Source organism: Siniperca chuatsi, linkage group LG24 (genome assembly GCF_020085105.1).
Source record: "Siniperca chuatsi isolate FFG_IHB_CAS linkage group LG24, ASM2008510v1, whole genome shotgun sequence".
NCBI lineage: Eukaryota > Metazoa > Chordata > Actinopteri > Centrarchiformes > Sinipercidae > Siniperca > Siniperca chuatsi.
The window spans coordinates 5876641-5895018 of record NC_058065.1 but is presented as its reverse complement, the minus strand read 5'-3'; the positions used below and the strand labels follow the sequence as shown (position 1 = coordinate 5895018).

Here is an 18378-nt window from a genome sequence, read left to right as displayed (position 1 = left end):
AGACATTTTGCAACAATTAAAAATTAAAATGTAAGAAATGACTTCTGCTTTTTAAATTTCTTTTTAAAGTAAGATTCAAAACTCCATACAAGTTTACATGACTGAATGTACATTTTTTGCTGTGCATTTTCAGCCTTTAATATCAGTCATTGATTCTTGAGAGGAAGTAATTTGGATGCTAGGCTCTTTGTCATTAAAAGGCAGGCTATTCATACAAAAGATCCATGAGAAGAATCAATATCATCTGCATGTATTAACATTTGTCTGCGTGAGTCATCCGGCTAGCTGGAGCCATTCACATTATTGAGTCTCCGTCACTTTCTAAAGAGATAATATGATCTGTGTGCCTTTCATGAGTCCATAACTCAACTTTATGGTGATGTGCTTGTGGCGCTCAATGATTTTCCGGGATCCTCTCTCCGCGGCCACACATCAGAGCAGTGATTGAGGTTTTATGAGGCGTACTGAGCCTCAGGTGAGCAGGACTGAATGAGGGATGCTTTGCACAGGACTGTTTGACCCTCAGGGCTGATTGTCTAGGGTGTCACTGGTCAACGATTGCCTTTGTGTGTGGTCACAGTGGTCACTGAGGGGCTATTGTGGGAACCCATGGCAGCCAGCGGGCTAGCGGGCTAACATCCATCTGGCACAACAGCCGGAGGAGCAGCAGATTTCCACGCAGGAAATTATGCAGAGCAAACAAGATTCCTATGATTATTTTATTACATTCATTTCTTTGGGATTATCATAATTTTGCAGGAAATTGGTCAGATGTGCTAGCAGCCCAACAAAGCAGTCTGTATTTACTCTTTGTTAAATATTGCAGTACAACCCTGCCATTCCAATTCATTCAGATACAAACAAGCTTTATTTTGGAGACATTTCCTGGTTAGATTTTCTGTCTTCCCCACCCTTCCTCTGTCTCATTTCTGCCTGAGCATTGAGGAGGGGGTTATGAGACTCAAGTCGAACCAGCTGAATTTGTGCATTATTAAGCCTTTCTCCCCTGACCCACTTCCCCTACTGTTTGCATGGCTTGACTCCAGCATGGGGTCTGTGTACACCAGGAACATGGAAAGCATTTGGTCTCAGGATACTTTTCACTGTAAATGGATCTCTTATGTGCGGCAAGTATTCAGAGAGGATGCTGAAATGAGGCGATGGTGAAAGCTCTTCATTTTCTCATCAGACTTCCATTCAGACGGACTTAGTGAGTCTCTTTCAGGCCTCATTGCTCTAACAGTGTGATCAGGTAGCAACTTCTGACATGCAACACAACAATACAGAAAACAGCAATTTCCCTCATAGAAACCATGGTGAAAGATACATGCTGCTCATTGAAATTTGAATATTCCCATGATTGGATTTTCAGTTTCATTGTTGATTTAGCTAGGGCTACAACCAACTATTACTTTAATTGTGGGTTAATCTGTTGACACTTTTTTAAATTAAGTAGATTAGTTAGGTAGTCTATAAAATGTAAGAAAATAATGATAAATGCTTTTTAATGATTTTAAAGGAATAGTTTGACATTTTGGGAAACACACTTATTCACTTTACGCTGGAGAGCTAGATGAGAAGATCGATACCACACTTATGTGTCTGTTAAGGCTACAGCCAGTAGCTGGTTAGCATAGCTTAGCAGAAAGACTGGAAACAGGGGGAAACAGCTAGCTTGGCTCTGTCTAACGGTAACAAAATCCGTCTGCCAGCACCTGTAAAGCTCACTAATTACTTGTTATATCTCGTTTGTTTAATCTGTACCAGTAACTTCCAAAAATCTCTGCTGGTTGCGTGGCAACTGGTACCAATGCATTAAACAAGCGAGATATAACCTGTTAATTAGCAAGCTTTAGAGGTGTTGGTAGGTGGATTTTGTTAGCTTCAGATAGAGTCAGGCTAACTGTTTCCCCCCTTTTCTTTCCACTCTTTATGCCAAGCTAAGCCAACCACCTGCTGGTTAGAACCTTATATATAACGGACAGATGTGAGAGTGGTAACTCTCTGTCAGAAAGTGAAGAATTGTTGAACTCTTGCTTTAAATGATGGATTTTCTATCCAGCGCTAGGTTCGGCACATTTCAAATGACCCCCTTATAAAATGCAAACAAACAAAACTATATGTTTAGTGATATTCAGTGTTTTCTCCACATACCATGGATATCTTGTTTGTTCACCTCCATAAATAATACAACCAGTGTGGTCAGTCCAATTCTGACCTACGAATGGAACAATGCAGAACGCTCTAGCATGCCTCTATAATGCCATTCGTATTATACAGGACATGCATAATACAATGGCTCATGCTTTCAGGGGTAGAGGGCATCTGATGGCTGAGCTATTGTAACCGCTCAGAATGAAGCCGTTACCTCACTTCAATCAGCCTATTGGAGAAATGGCTTCCAGAGGGTTCAGAGAATGTGTGAGCACTCGCTTAAAGGGGGGCTGCCCTAGATAAAGAGGGTTAGCTGAGTAAACAACTAATAATGATATAACAGTGTTGTTATTGTAAGAGCAAATAGTTGGCCTATGCAAAGGAAATTCAGGTCCTTGCACCGTGACATTTTCCCACAGTAGCGGAACTATCACATTATGATCCTAAAATATCTCAGAGTTGAAACGCGGAAACGTCTCAGGATATGAAATCCACAAAGCACATTTTAATACAAACAAATAATATTTGAATTCTGTTAGGAGGGTCAGTTATAATAATGATGAAAATGTAATTTATTTATCAGATAGACTTTTGACTCTTCCATATTTTTGGGGGGCCTCAAAAGCTCTTCACACAGAGAAATCCAATGTGTTTCAAGTATTCAAGTCTACTGATGTCACCCTGTCTAAAGAGGCTTAAGGAGAAACAGTACTGATGTCAAATTCTTCCCCGGCTCCCATCTGGAAGAAATAAAACAAATATGGCTGCTAAAAATAAGACTCCACTTGAGATGATAAGAAGGATTTAGTGCCATTAACTGTGTAAATACAGTGTGTGGTTGGACCCAGATTCATATGTAAAAATTCCTTCCCAACCTGGACGAGCTCTGACTGTAAAAAGCCCCTGAAATAGGCTGTAATAATGCCTTTCAAAAGTTGATGATGGTCGATTTAAATATTTTATGCTGTTGAATTATTTGACTCTCAGCCCTGTTTCAGATCACTTGACGGAGTGTTGTGAGCCGCTGCACTGAGAGGTCTTTGTTCACATTAACCCATGAAATGGATGCAGCCAAAGCAGAGTGTAGATTATCTCTTCAAGCCAAAATCACTGCCCTGACATTGGAAGTGAAATATAAGAACAAAAAAACTTCCTGTGGGCTATGTGGTCTGTCTCCTACACCGGAGCCTGTTTTACATGTAGATTGCAAATGGTAGCAGTATCACGGTTCACAAACGTTTGTGCTCGCTCATGTAGATACACTTGCAAATCCTACAGGGCTGTTGAATGCTTATGCATGGGTTGAAAGTTTGGTGTTTGTTTTGATTAGTGAAATGTGTCTAAATTAACACAAGAAAAAATTACTTCATGTTCAGCTTGTATATTGCAAATTTGGTGAAACGGGCTCTGGGTTTGCATCTGAACACTGTGTGTAGTTTCTTGAATGCTGATTTATCAAAAATGAAATGCAAACTGCACTTGGCAACTTGTCGAAATTATGTAACTGTGGTGTAAACAACATAATGATATTTGTTCTGCTATGAAATAACAAAATGAAAAAATGTAATCAGTTATGCGTGGCATCATGGGTCAAATGACCATGTGTTATGTGAAAGGGGGATGAATGGGACAAGTTTAAAATTCAGTACCTGTGATCACCAATGTTCAAAGTGTTTCTATCAAAAACACGTTGAAGTTTGAAGCTTCGGTGAATATGCACCAAACAAAGCATTGTCTAACATGTATTATTTATTAAGGCAAGTTCACTGAGGACATTCTTATTTACAGCAATGCCTGGGCGGTGGGGGTTAGCTATTTTTACACCTCCCACGCCAGGACTACTGCAGTCATGTAATGTAGGCTACTGGGCAACTCCATTGGTTGACTGTGTTGGTTAGGGGCACATACTGTATCTGTTTAGGGAAGTGTGTGCATTATTCATTCACTTCCTTCCTACGCAAATTTGTTTGTAGTTAGCCCTCAGATTCAAACAGGCAATGTTTTGGCCACAAGCCTGTTTTGTTAACCCTGAGGCTACTGCCACCCCCACAGTCTGTCTGGAAAGATGCGCCGAGCAAAAACACGGCGCGCACCCCCTCTGCATCGCCAGAGAAATAATTCATGACCATGGGAATAATCATTGAGTCCTGCAGTAGAGGTCAAAAGTCACCACAACCCATCTCTTTTCACATTTCGCATTATTCTTCTTCTACTACACCTTCCCTCCCCCATTTAAAAAAAAGAAAGAAAAAGAAATCACCTCACTGTATCTTGATCTGCTCTCCGTCACTGTCAGGTTAGATAGGAAATGTGGATCTGATAAGCATGAGTGGCACAGGTGGGTTTGGGGATGACAGGAGAACAAACAAACAGCGTCCTCTTGTCACATTACCATTTCCCCCAGTTATGGTTCCTTGCATGCCTGCAGGGGCAATCTCCAGGAAGACGGAGAGAAAAGAAAATCAGAAGCTGACATTAATGCTTTTTCTAGCAGGAATGCAACGCTTTGCCTCCATGCTTGTCTCGACATCTGCCCGGCACCTGGGTAGGTCGACTCGGCGCACAGACAACCCCGTCAATAAATCAGCCTCTGGATTAAACAGAGGAGAAGCTGTGATAAAGCTGAGGCCTGAAGCTGTTGCACGTGAAATGTCGGAATCTGACGAAGTGTCCTGAGAAATATGTCTGCAAAAACACATGCTTGGAGGTCATGAGATTGTTGCTGAATAGACTTTGTTGTGTTTGTGGTTTTTGATTTACTACCTGGGATGGTATCCTCTCTTGTCCTCACAGCTGCACTTTAGCAGAGTAAGTAATGTTTTCTTACTTGTTTTTATTATTTTTCTTTGGATTTCACTTGGTGTCATCAGTTAGGCTCGTAAAACAAGATTGCTCTGTAGGCCGTTTCAGGTATCTTTTAATTTTTTTTGGTGAGAACATACATTTCTACAGTATTTGAGGCCCTTAGAAAGCACCATTGACAAGCCAAAAACGGTGAGCTGGAACAAAACTACCAAAGCGTAGTGTGAAGTAAGCACTGGCCAACATGATGACACAAAGCATACCATCAAACTGTAATGAGAAGAGGCAAGAAGTGCTGGAGAGGCAAGCTGTATAGTGCAGATAATGCTGAATGGATCCTCTTTAGTGCGTTTGCTCAATCTATAATGTGCCTAATTTCCCGTGAAGGAACACAGTCACTGCTCCTTGATCAGCCCTCTCTCCGCTCTTGCAAATGCTTCAGCTACAGTGCGGCTCAGTTTGGTGTGGTGCCTGTCTGTCAAAGCCTGCATAAACAGAAGCCCAACTTCCCCCTGTGAACCAACATCTGTATAGCATCAGCCCTCTGTTTTGATCTGCCCCTTCCCCTGTCACTTTCCAAAAGGTTTCTCTCATTCTCCCATGCTCTTTGTCACTTTGTCACAAGTGTTTTCTCTTTTCACTTTCCCTTGTTTCGGGGCTTAGTAATGTTTGGTTTATATCAGTGACATCATGGGCAATGTGTTACAGATATTGTTGATGTGTACGGTATAATTAATGATAGCTGCTGTCATTGAATTCTACCATCAAGTATGAACACAGTCCTGCTTTTGGGCTACTTTGTTGATCAGTTAAAGCAGGATGAGTTCTGCAGGGTTTGTGTTGGACAGTTTGTGTCATTGGGCTTAGGAAAACCAAGATTTGGGAGTGGGAAGGAGTTGGAGAAAATGACCTGACAGTCATTTCAGTGCTGTAATTTCAACATGAAACTGGATACGACAAATGGTAATGGTAAATGGTAAATTCAGAAAGTCACCTGTTTTGTAAATCGTAGTGATCAGTTGTCCTACAGATACATAAGCAAAGCTTGCTCATCTTGTTTAGCCCTCCTAAAGTTCTTGTGGTAGAAAATCTGTAATCATTAGTCAAGGTAAGAAATAATTACTCTGTATAGGACAGATCTATCAACGACAAAAGTAATTGGACTGACAGGAGTGGGAGGAAATAAGGAAGAAATTTTCACTTCTATCCTTTAAGGTTCCATTACATCCACTGGTTAAGCCTTTCTTTCAGGTTCATACATCAACCAAAAAGGTGAATTTGCCATCTTGTTTGATACAAAATCAGCCATTGCAGTATTTCATTTTGCATTACAGTGGACGTTTTTTTAATCCTTGTAAGTTGCAGGTTAAACAGAGAAAGTACCTTTGGCACTTGCTGGTGAGTTGTGTGATTGGATTATGCCAGTGTGGAGCTCCGACACAAATCAATTCAATATCACAAAAAATCCTCAAGAAGTCAACAACAGTGTGTGTGTGTGTGATTGATGTAATTGTAGCAATAAATGTTAGGTAATTCTCTAAACTGTTAGGGACAATTATATTGTACACTGCAAAGTTAAAATCACAATGTAAAAATGTTGACACCCTACGCTGTCAACACCAGCTCAGGATTGATCTTCTTCCCTCTCTTTGTTGCTTTCGTCTATCCTTTCTGTTTCTCACTGGCTTTCTCTCTCTCCGACAGCAGCCGCTCTATTTTTCCTGTGCTCCTTTGGGTTGCCATGTCCAGGTTTCCTTTTCATTTCTGTCATCGCCACTCTCCCTCCCACTCCAAGTACACCTGGCTGAATATTGGCCCCCAGATGATAATAAAACCCAGCAACCCCCAGGCTTGTAAAATCTGGGCAGGGGCGCACCGCAGACTTCTACCTCCTGTATGTCCCCTGTTTCCTAGATTTCCATCCTGTCTGGAAACATTGGTACCAGCGTGGACACACTGTGTATTTGTTTTTATTCCTAAAAGCAGCATTCCTCCACCACTCCTTCCTGATGTGTGTTTTTGTAGATTTAAAACTGAGGCTGAGAGCAAAAGAGAAAGGGAAGAGATTATAAAGACACAGAAAAAAAGAGGGATGGATATCAAAAATGGAAAAATAAGTTTTTGCGTGCATGAGAAATATTAATACAGACAAGTTTTAATATATTGGATGCTTGGCATTTGCATTTTCTCGAAAACCTCTGGCTCTTAAATCCAATCCATCCACAATCCATCCACTTGGCTCAGTCAAACTAGCATTCATAACATTTTCAGACAACCTCTCCATACTATCTTCGGTTCATTGTGTAATTTGTTGGAGCTTTTATTTTGAAATGTAAGCTACTGCCACACAAATTTTCCTTCTTGGGATAAAAGTGAACATGACGTGTCTTGATTTAAAGAGTCAGTAAAAACAAACAAACTCAAAAATGCACATGCATGTACTCTCACAGGTCTGTGATGCCTTCCCCCGCTCTTCCACACAGGTAGCTCTGTGGAAGTGATCAAATAGCGATGTCAGATCCCATGTATTTCATTCCTCATCTACTTTTTGAACTCTCCCTTGTGAGATTTGCACAGCGAACAGCTTTGCCACTGTTCCCAACAGGCATGAATGGCCCACTCTGTCAAACTCAAAGAGCAGAGGAGGAGCCCAGACAGACGGGGGGTTATTTGAGCGTTGGACGTATCTTAATGTTTGGAAAGATAATCTGCGGGGATTTGGATTCCTGACGGTAGCGAGGTGTTGATGTTTGGGCTGGGCCGGGCTGTAGGTGCTGCTGGAGGAAGAACATCAGATAACCCAAACTGCTGAAACTCACTCTAGATGATGAACAGGCTCCCTTTTGTATCTCAAGTAATCCATATTCCCCGACACTCCTCTATTTGGGCCAGGTAGGCAGATGAAGAATATCCTGCTCACTGGAGGCATTTGTTACATGAATGTCCTTGACTCAATAAGGCTACTGTGTGAGCCTCCACAACTTTACAGTTATTGAGGTTTTAGGTAAAATTAAGCAGTATAGTGCTCAGCTTAGTTTAGGTATCTTTTATTGACGGTTCATTAACTGTGAGGTAGTAAGAGCTTGATTTGATTATTTGTAGTTAATCTTCAAACTAGATTGATAGATTAATTGGGAGGTGATAGATGAAGCAGATGATGATTCTGCAAAACCCTGGCTTATGTTCAATGGCAACTTTAAAAAAAAAATATCTCCCTATCCACAAGATCTGCCGAAAGATCGTGGTTATGGCAAATAAGCTATGGTTATACATGGTTAGGCTTAGACAACTAAGTTGGTTAAAGGTTAAAGTTATAATCCATAAGATTTTCATGAAATCAGACCCCATTTTTTATACTATCTATGGTCTGCATTTTTTGTACAATAGCTATTCAATTTATGTACATTCAGTAATTATCTCTCTGTATAGTAGTTTTTATTGTTTATGGCGAATTCCGCCATTCCCGTGTTGGATTTAAAATGCCTTCACACATATGAGGCATTCATTTGTAATTTTATCTCACCAATATCAGCCTCATTGTTTACGTCACTCTCTTTACACTGTGCCAGAGTTGTATAGATACTGGTAATACAAACGGAACATCCTACTGTTGCTGCTTCACATTCAAAGCATTCAACTGGCAAAACATGGATTGGCTTTTATTGTGAAGCAGGAATGGCAATGTATTTATCCCGGTGATTAGTAAATGCATCTACAAAACAAGACGGTCACTTTCCACATTCTTTTGTCAGTGGATCAATTTTAATCAGTGGATCAGTGGTGTTGCCAAATTAAACAGGACTGAAATCTGCAGGATTACAACTTTAAGGTCAGGGGGTTAGGCAACTAAAACACTTGGGGAAAGATTGTGGCTAAGGTTAGGTGAACTTGAATTGCTGTCTGTGACTTCAGTCTCCTGCACGAAAGTCAGCCTTACTACACGCCCATCCACTACCTCGACTTCCACACCCTTACTCTTCATCTTGCTATGTAAAGGGAACACTATCTTCTACATTGGCACTGAACATTGGCATTGGATGTGATTGAGGTGGGGAATCATCCAATATGGATGTGATTCCTCGGGATACTGGACTGAAACAGAAATGGATAGTTAATATGAGTTGAGTTGATGTGAAGAGCAGTACAGCCACAAAGAGTAGAGGTCATGACCTCGTCTCTGCCCACTCCACATCTAAATCTTTATTCTGTCTTCACAAGAATCAGTCAGTCAACAATTTACATTATGAATCCATCAAATCATTGTGATACAGGAAACAGTCGTCCTTTTTTACACGACTGCAGCATGATAAAAACATCTAGGATTACATCCATACCTGACAGCAATTCATATTTTACAGATCAAGGTGACAGCACACAGATAAAAATAAATAAATAAATAAAAAAAAATATATATATATCACACGCATTAACCCGAGTAGCTGCCCTTTCCACTGATAAAAAGGCAGGGCTATCGGCTGGGTCTGAGGATATGAGAGCGTGATGGCTGAGATGATAGCATGACACCAGGCCGTTGGGATGTGAGTTATGACCTCTGAGTGAAGGATCATCAGCACAGATCCTCAAAACGTGCTGATAAGACTAATGAATTTAACCAAGGCTGGCTGATATGCAGAGACCTGATACAAGCAGAGGTAGGTTTCTAGAAATCTGCACACAGAGACCATTAGTCATACTGATTAGTTAATTACCTCGCTACGATAGGATCACAGTCATTTGGAATTATATTGGCATACGGGAATACATTTTCATTGATGCTGATTAAATTTGCTATGTTTACATCTTTGCTAACGATGTACACATAAACTTTAGAGTATTGGATGGCATGAGTATTTCACTGCAAACCCAGTCGTACCTTTGGCAGGAGGCCAAGACTAACAGCCGTATCAGATGTGGTGTATCTCCTGCACCTTGAAAAGTCACTGTCATAATTCATTCACGAGTGTGCCATAAAAATACACCCAGAAAGAAATCTAACATTCTATTGGCATAACCTTTGACTTGCAGTAGCCCATGTGGGAGCTCCACTTTCTGTAAAACCTGCAGCTCAGGTTTTGCAGTTGGTTTTAAAGTCCCAGAGGCCACGCAGGCATGTCATCAGTGCAAAATTCGTGGCAAGCAGAGGCAGAGGTTTGAGATGCAGGGATAGAGAGGGTAGAGGTTGTGACCTCATCTTTGGCAGGGTCTTATTCCCAGAACTCACTGCAGGGGCTGCAGGGCTCGAGAAAGCTGTCCTATCTGTAATGCCAGCCTGAGACTCTGATCTGTAGACACATCAAGGTGGTGGAGGGAACTCATCGCAGCAAGGACTTCAAGGAACGTACCCTGACCTCGGCCACAACTAGGTCGGAGTTTTATCTAGCTTAAGGTTTATTTGTTTTTTCCAGTCAACTCACAAGAGCCCTGTATAAGAGCCAGATGATTGTCTAGGATGTCCATCCCTCTTAATCTTCAAGAATGTGTGAAAGAGCAGAGTGTGCTAGTGAGGAGCATATGGATGAATAATGCATCTGATGTTTTATTACTGAAAAGTCTGGACCATTAATCTTAAACAGATTGCATTTGGTTTTGTATCAGTAAGTCATGTTTGCATGTTTGTGTGTCTTTTAACAGAAGTGTGTTTTTTTTTTTTTGTTTTTTTTTCCACCCTCCCTGCTCCTCAGTGCCAAAGCAGTGGGGGACGGCACTCATATTTTAAAATTTCATAAAGGCAGTTGGAGGGGACTGGATGTGGGACTCAAGCCGTGCACAAGGCGGGGAGGCTCCTCCCTTGGCAGCTACCAAGTGCCTCCTTATCAAACGCTCTCACACACATGAGTAAACATGGCTGGATAAACATCACTGAGAACCTGTGGTCATAGAGCAGGAACATCAGAAAACACATTGCCTGCCAGGTTTACCCTTGCTTAACCTCTGCTCACATCATGACAGGTGTCCAATGCTGGCTTTTAATTAAATATTGTGAAATATTCTGAGTTTCATCTGCAGCTAAATAGGTACCATTGCTTAAACCCAACTCTCATAAATGGCTTTCAATAGTCTACATACAATTTCAAAGGTAAAAAGTGTATTTACTCCCATGCAACTGCAAATATTTCTTCTTTAGGGAGCTGATAGAGCGTAGGACAAATAAAAATAAAGATAAAAATATAAAGAAACAATTTTAGAGATTTTTGCACCCTGTGAAATTACAGTTATTGGAAATCAAATAAAAAATTAGGACATTTCAAGACATTGAATACAAGAAACAAAATTATATATATATATATATATAAATATTGGGAATCTGTCACCCTGATATGAAAATTACATGTAGCCCACCTAATTCACCTTTAATCACTACAAAGTCTTCTGTAGGTCTATTCTGTAAGTGCATGTCTTCTTGCTTTCAAGGAAAGTATATTAGGAATTTTTAAAAACCTCTTTATGATTTAGTATACTTCGGAGGTGATTACGCACTGCTTACAGCTCTTAGGATGTTTTAACCACTGTAAGGAATTGTTGGGCTGTACTGTAGTTGCAAGAGCACCGGTCCTGAGAAATATACCTCCGATAAAGTCTGGAGTCAGTAAATTCAGTTCTTTTTCAGTCTACACGTGAGTACCTGGGCCTCGTGGGAACGGTGCAGCTTTCACTCACGCCGTAAAAACTTCAGAAATAATGCCTGGCTGAAGATATAACAAGCGGCATTACATACATGAGTCATGCTTTAAATCACCGCTTTAAATACCCTCCCATTTCACATGACAACAAGCATGCTGCATTCTCAGCATTCCTTCATGTGTGCAGAGGATTATTTCAGTGCCCTGTCATTAGGAGAGGTCTACGCGATGACAACACAGACTTAGGCAGCTTTACTTCATGTTTGATGTGGCCTGTAAATATTTCCCTGACATGGGGCTTTCACGAAGAAGGTTCCCCTTTGTGCCGCGGCCGTAGTCATTATGGGATCGCATTGCTAATGGTCTTTTGGAGACCGACGATTTACCCTGGACAGTTTATTTGTCTGCTTGAGAAAAAAGTCACACGTTTCTCTTGTGTGTGAGAATGAATGGTGCTGGTTCCTTGCATATTTTATGAATGCTTATTTTGTCCATAATCGTTTAGAGAACTGTATTTTATAATTAAGGCCTTGCTGTTACTACTGAACACCAGTGTCTTTGATATTTGGAACACATTCTGCAAAACATATTTCACAGCTACCAGCTTCACCCCATCCACCCACTCAGGACGAATTCAAAAGAGCAACATGAACATAATCATTTGCCACGGCTTTCGCTATTGATTAACTGCTGTTGGAGCCAACAGTAAATTTAACTTTGGGAACTTAGCTGACCACTAATGGCCTTTCAGCTTGAGTATGAGTGGCATTCTGGCTGCGTGCTGTGGCACTAACAGATGGCTTTGGGGCACTGTTGTTTAACACTGTAATTGGTTGCTTTCCAAACATGAAAGATTTGTCACACTGGTTAAGTCAAAATTAATGATGACAATGATGAAAGAGATGAAAAGATTAGGAGTTGATGTTATTTTTTGTCACAAAAGAAATAGTACGGCAGAAATTGGAAAATGTGAAACCATGCTGTTAAGCATCGATCTGTTGTCGTGCTTTGGCTTTGCCTAATGGTCACCCAGAGTGCCCTTGACTGGTGACTCAGCAGGAAACCTGGGCCTTTGCCATGTTCTGCTGGCATCGGGGCAAGCTGGTGGTGATGGGTACGATAATTGCTTCAGAAGCAGCAGTGGGAGAGCGGCACCCAAGGAGGAGCGAGGAGACAAAACAACTGCACTTACTGTATTTAGACCAGCAGCTTGTGCTTCTGAACATCTGGCCTAATGTGAGTTTACTCTCAAGGCCACAGGTTAAAAAATCCCATGCAGTGATAGTAGACGTACTTAAGTCTGGTCATAGGGGAAAGTGGGTCATAGGGAGGTCAGAATCAACCCTAACATTATCCCAGCCAAATTATTAGAGGTTCTTGAGCTGCTTTATAGGTTTGAAGAAACTGAATGAAATAATTTAATCTTATATGTAAGCTGGCAAAATCAATAAAGATTGTGAATACACAAACCTGTATCATTATTATGTTACAGAGGTGGTGATTTTTGAGGCTGTTTTTTGTTGTTTTGCTGTTTTTGGCTGCATTATATGGCAGCATGTTATTTTTATCCACCCAGTGCAGATTCACAGCATTGTTTCCCAGAAATGTGCATTGGTTTGATGTCTTATTGTTCCAAAAGTCACATTTCCATATAGACCTAACAGTTTTTTGTGCACATGCTATTTTTTTATTTTCACAGTATAACGACAGGGGTTCTCTGAAAAGTTTGAAAACTACAGTGTTTGTTTTTTCGATTCCCTGTAGTTTCAAAAGTTCTTTTTCAAAAGAACCAGTTTGTGTTTCATAGATGGGCTTTATTTTTGCCAGTGACTAATTAGATAACTGAGATTACAACAGCAGCAAAGAAAAATAGATGCTCAGGGGCAGGCGAAATAAACAGAATAAGGGAGCTACAGTTGCAGTAAATGTAAAGAAGAAGGCTTTATGGGTATTTTATGGCCTAAACAGAGGGCACAAAATAAGTGTCTCACAGATACTACTACTTTCTTTCTCCTAGACTGAGATTTCTGGCCTAGTGACCTCTTCATGGGAATCCCCGTTACTCAATTATACTCTGCAAGTACATGACCAGAGTGTCTAGAAATCAATGGAGAGCATCTGTCCCACTGAGATAACGGTTTACCCAGGAGATGCATCATGAGCTGTCAAGCTAACATCTAATTAATTAGACTTAAACCTAGACCACACTGATCTGACAGCATTAAGTCACAACTGGCTGTGTTATATACTGTAGGTATTCAAATATCTGGAAACCCAGATGGTTGAAGTATGGTGCCTATGTGGCCTATTTCTTACAGTTGCACTCCCCCTTTCTGCTTTATGTAGTGGGAGCACTAAGAGGCAAATCATTAGGCCATAGCCAAGAAATCCTGACATCTGTTTTTTCCATTCTGCTCTTAGCCTTAGCTCATTTTGTCCGTGCTGTTACTCGGTAGCGCACGTTTTGCGAGTGTGGGCTATTCCCAGCTGACATTACACAGCTGGGCTCGCTTCTGGGCCAGCCGTTAGAAGTTACCCAGCGGTGCTTCTGGAGTTACACACAGAGAGAAGAGGGAGAGAAAGAGAGACTAAACTGATTAATCGCACCTTTTCAAAAGTACTTCTGTTCTGTTTCTGTTCTGTTCTTCACACATTTATGAAAACAAAGTGGAGGAAATACACAGCAGTTTTTAATGTTTTTAATACTTGGCTCAGTTGATAATATTTAGGATGAAGACCTTGGTTGAAGTCTGCCCGTGTTTCCAATTAACCTATATTCAGTATGTGCGTTTGCACACTGACTCCATTGTTTACTTTTGGCTTTTCTCATCTCTTCTTGGCAGGAATACATGGACGCCAACAAATGCATTGACGAGCTTCTCAAACAACTTGAGGAGGAGCGCCGAAATGTCCGAAGGTAAGAGGTTCTTAAGATTTTTGGGCAGATGTTTTATTGCCTAAGGATATCAGCAGCTGCCTGCAATCCATTCCCAACCAGAGGCAGCAGAACAATGTTGTTGGTTTTGAGCGCAAGACAAGCTTTGTACGCTGTTCTTGAGAAATGCTTTTTGTGTTGGAAGCACACTAAAAAGTGGCAGACAAAGGGGAAACTCTGGTCCCAGTGTGGGGTTGACTGGGGGCATTTCTCATGGAGGTCCTTTGGAGCGGATTTGCCCAGACAATGGGAATGAAGAGCTTATGGAGATGCCAATCTAATGACCTTGTCCCCTCAATGCTCCTATCGTTATAGCCCTTCCAGTGATGCACAGCCCCCATAGCAAAAAGAGACAATTTTTTAAACTTCACCCTCTTTTGTACAACCCTCTCTCCATCTCAATGGAGCTGTATTCCCCCGGCTTAAAGTAATTTTCCCCCTGAGTGAGCAGAGAGGGACTGGGGGTTGGACACAGGGGATAGGGGTCTCAGGGTGGGTGGCTTGGTGGATGGATGACCACTGACCATCCCCTTTACTAGGCCAGGGCAGCCCCTTAATAAAGGAAGTGATGTGTAAAGGAATGACCCTCCCGTCTATGTCATCCCCACCCCTCTTTATAAGACACAGGAGTAATCTTTGCTGACACCTGGAGTGACCTAATAGCCAATGAAAAAGACCAAAATGTCTTTGTAGGGACTGACCCATGTTTGGGCCAGAGGACCAAGTGGTTTTAAAGCCATGAACTTGTACTAACTCCAAGCGATTGGATCTTAACCACGATCAGCACTGTAGTTGATGTTTTACATTTGGTAAATTGCATTGTTGTGTCACTTTCTGTTAATATTACAGACTTAAAAGTTTGATGTGTAATTTTAGTCATTCTAGTGGCACGGCTCTAGGGATGGCAAAGTGTGAGTTTGTAGAGGTACAACATGCTGCTAATTGAGAAAGAAGACTGAATGCAGCTAACTTTTGACTCTGTAATATGGAATAAGTAGTGATCGATCTGAAATGTTAAATACGTTTGTTGTGGACAGGAGACAACCTTTCATTGACTTGATATTTTATTTTACAGAACTCCCTTCAATCTCTTTAATGTGTGTGCCTTGTAGACCTGAGAATACTGTACTCTGTCACAATAAAAGCTGGATTTACTTCAATAGAACACCCAGGGAGAAGCTGTATGGTGTAAACTTACTTCAAACTTGAAGGATTTGCCATTTGAAGTGCATCCTTTTAAACTGAGGATTAGGTAAGAGTCCATCACATGCTGGTTAATGCGGGGTTTGCAGCTCATGTTTAGCTGAGGACAAATGCTAAATACGAAGATAATACCAGCTTCCATTGAGCACCAGTGCTTCCACAGGATACAGTGACAAGTGCTACCTTCTGCACAGTTGAGATGCAGCCACCTAGCCATTGTAAAGCAACCTGCACATATGCAGCTAGTGCTTTGAAAATCCCTCAAATCTTTGAAGCACACAGTTTTTAGAAACAACATACCACCAGGCAGGATTTGTACACATTTCTTTTCCAGTGTTGGTCGATTCAGAGTGGCGACAGTGATAAATGACTTCTCAAAGGCTTTTGTTCAGCTAAAACACAGACCGCAAGTCAAAAAAACGCCTCCTTCCCCTTATTAAGCTGCATCTCACGATGCTATAGATGTCTCCCTCCACCCATCAGAATATGGGGCCCATCAATCTGTCAAGAGGAGAAAGAGAAGCCCTTACATTCCTCTAGTTCTCTGCATCCCTACTTCATGACCCAGTGACCCGCTGCATTCATGTCACTCATTGTACCATATTATAGGGTAGTTTCACACTGGTGAAGTGCACAGATTGGACAATCATGACTTCTTTTTTAATCAGACTACTTTTTCGAGTTAGTAAGGATGTAGGCATATCAAATATCCCTGTCACGTCAAATGAACATGCAGTACGATTTCCTCTTTGTTGTGGTTAGTATTTTTTCCTTAAAGGAGATATTCTGAGACTTAAAGGAATTCTCCACAAAATATCTAACCTTTGAGCAATGAATACTCACTGCCTTTTGGACTGAAAGGTCACTCTAAAAAGTTTGTAGTTTACTTTTTTATTGAGGACAGCAGCTGAAGTGAGCTTGGATCTAAGGCCAGCGAAACAGTCCTTGTCAGTCTAGCTCTTGACCATGACTTGTTATGCTAACATTAGCTAGTTGACCTTCTGAAGCACAGCTAGTTTATGGGAGCTCAGAGGAAACTCCCTGCATCAAGATTGCACATTACATTCCAATTTGTTCGTAGTAGTGCAGAGATGGTGTGCAGTTGGTGCTAGTGGCCACTATCATCTGCAGAGAAGTAAACTATAAACATCTCAGAGCCACATTTCAAGCCTACAGGTGGTGAGCATTTAATAATGTAAAGGTATAGCTTTTTAAGAACATGAACACATGAACTAAAGATAGTTTTCAACTTGTTTTTGATAATACGTATAAAAGTATCTGCTGCATCCTCAACATCCTAAAGCCCCATGCATGCACACACAGACACTCGCACACAATCTCTCACACACAGTTGCAGCATCATTGCTCAAAGGAGCACAAAACCCCAGTGGGATGCTGGCTGGGCTTTCCTCCTCCCTCTATTCAATGTGACCACATCCTTGACACACGGAAACAAAAGCTCTGCGACACAGTGTCAACATCAGATGGAGCAAATCCAAATTTGGCAACATTAGATGCAATGTACAGTAGGGCGCTGACCTGGGGTTTCCAGTAATTCATCATTTGTTTGCAGTGTGCTCTCATCAAATGTCTTTTTAGGTTCTTTTTAAGGTTTACAGAGCTATTAGTGGTGGCCTTGAAATGTTGGCGACACACAGTTGTACGTTAGATGTGAGGAAAATTGAGTTTATTAAAGAAAAGTTTATTCTGCTGGGTGACAGACATGTGTGGGAGGGACATATGGATGTTCTGCAGTGTTAAAAAGCACGAGGGGCGGGGAGTGAGTTTGCATGACCTCTTTCTGACAAGCTGCTGTGTCAAGGCACTGTGACTGTGTAATCTTCCCTGTAGATTAAAACAATGTAGATTAGATTTTTCCCCCTCTATCTCTACTTCCACTAATTTTCCTTCTCTTGATTTGTCACAGTGCTGAGCTGGTGTTTGTTTTTCCCTGAATCTTCATTTGACCTTGTTTTTAGTGGGTCGTGTGTGCCCAATATCAGGTCACATGGCCTGAAGCTGGCCCTCACCTGCCATTTTCTGCCTGCTGGAGCAGATGGCGTTTGTCTGTGACCCCTTCCACACCTTGGAGGACAGGGAGGGACAAGGAGGGATCAGGAGGGTGGCCGGCAGTCAGGGGGCCCTGCTCAGAGCAACTGGGAGGTGTGGAGGGGGAGGCAGGGGACTCAGCTGGAGATCCACGGGGCTTAGGACAGGTTGCGTAAAGCATTCGGCTGCAGCTGCAGCCCAAGCCGAAAGGACATTAGCGGCGACATCTGCTGATCAATAAGCTATTTGTCATGTTCATAGAGCAATGGCGCATGGAAGACGGCAGAGTTAGAAAGTGGTGGTCAGATCAGATGTGCGCTTAGCTGAGGGATTATAGGTAATAGGACGTTCTTTTCTCTAAGTGAATTTGCCTTTGGGTAGAATTGAAAATTGACCAATTTTGTCCTGTAACTGCTCAACATTTATTCCTATTTGCCCTAGTCTGTTCAGACAATGTTGGGTTTGAGATTATGGATTGTGGATTTGAAAGCAGCTATTAAAGACTGACTGAATTTGTTGTTTTTTTAAGTGTTTTATTTTGAAATAATAATAATCCTTCATCAGTATAACTCCCTTTGTGTCATTTGGATTAGCTTATTCCAAATTTTCCTAATT

At 41.4% G+C, this 18378-nt stretch overlaps 1 protein-coding gene across 6 annotated transcripts in view; it reads left to right on the top strand.

Annotated features, from left to right (window-relative positions):
- The window catches only part of LOC122872414 (nck-associated protein 5-like), a 145736-nt gene that overhangs the window by 37361 nt on the left and 89997 nt on the right, over window positions 1–18378 (top strand). For all 6 annotated transcript variants that reach the window (XM_044188616.1, XM_044188617.1, XM_044188615.1 and 3 more), the window contains one exon: window positions 14420–14493. In XM_044188616.1, the coding sequence (XP_044044551.1) occupies window positions 14420–14493 (74 nt within the window). The remainder of the gene's footprint in view (window positions 1–14419; window positions 14494–18378) is intronic.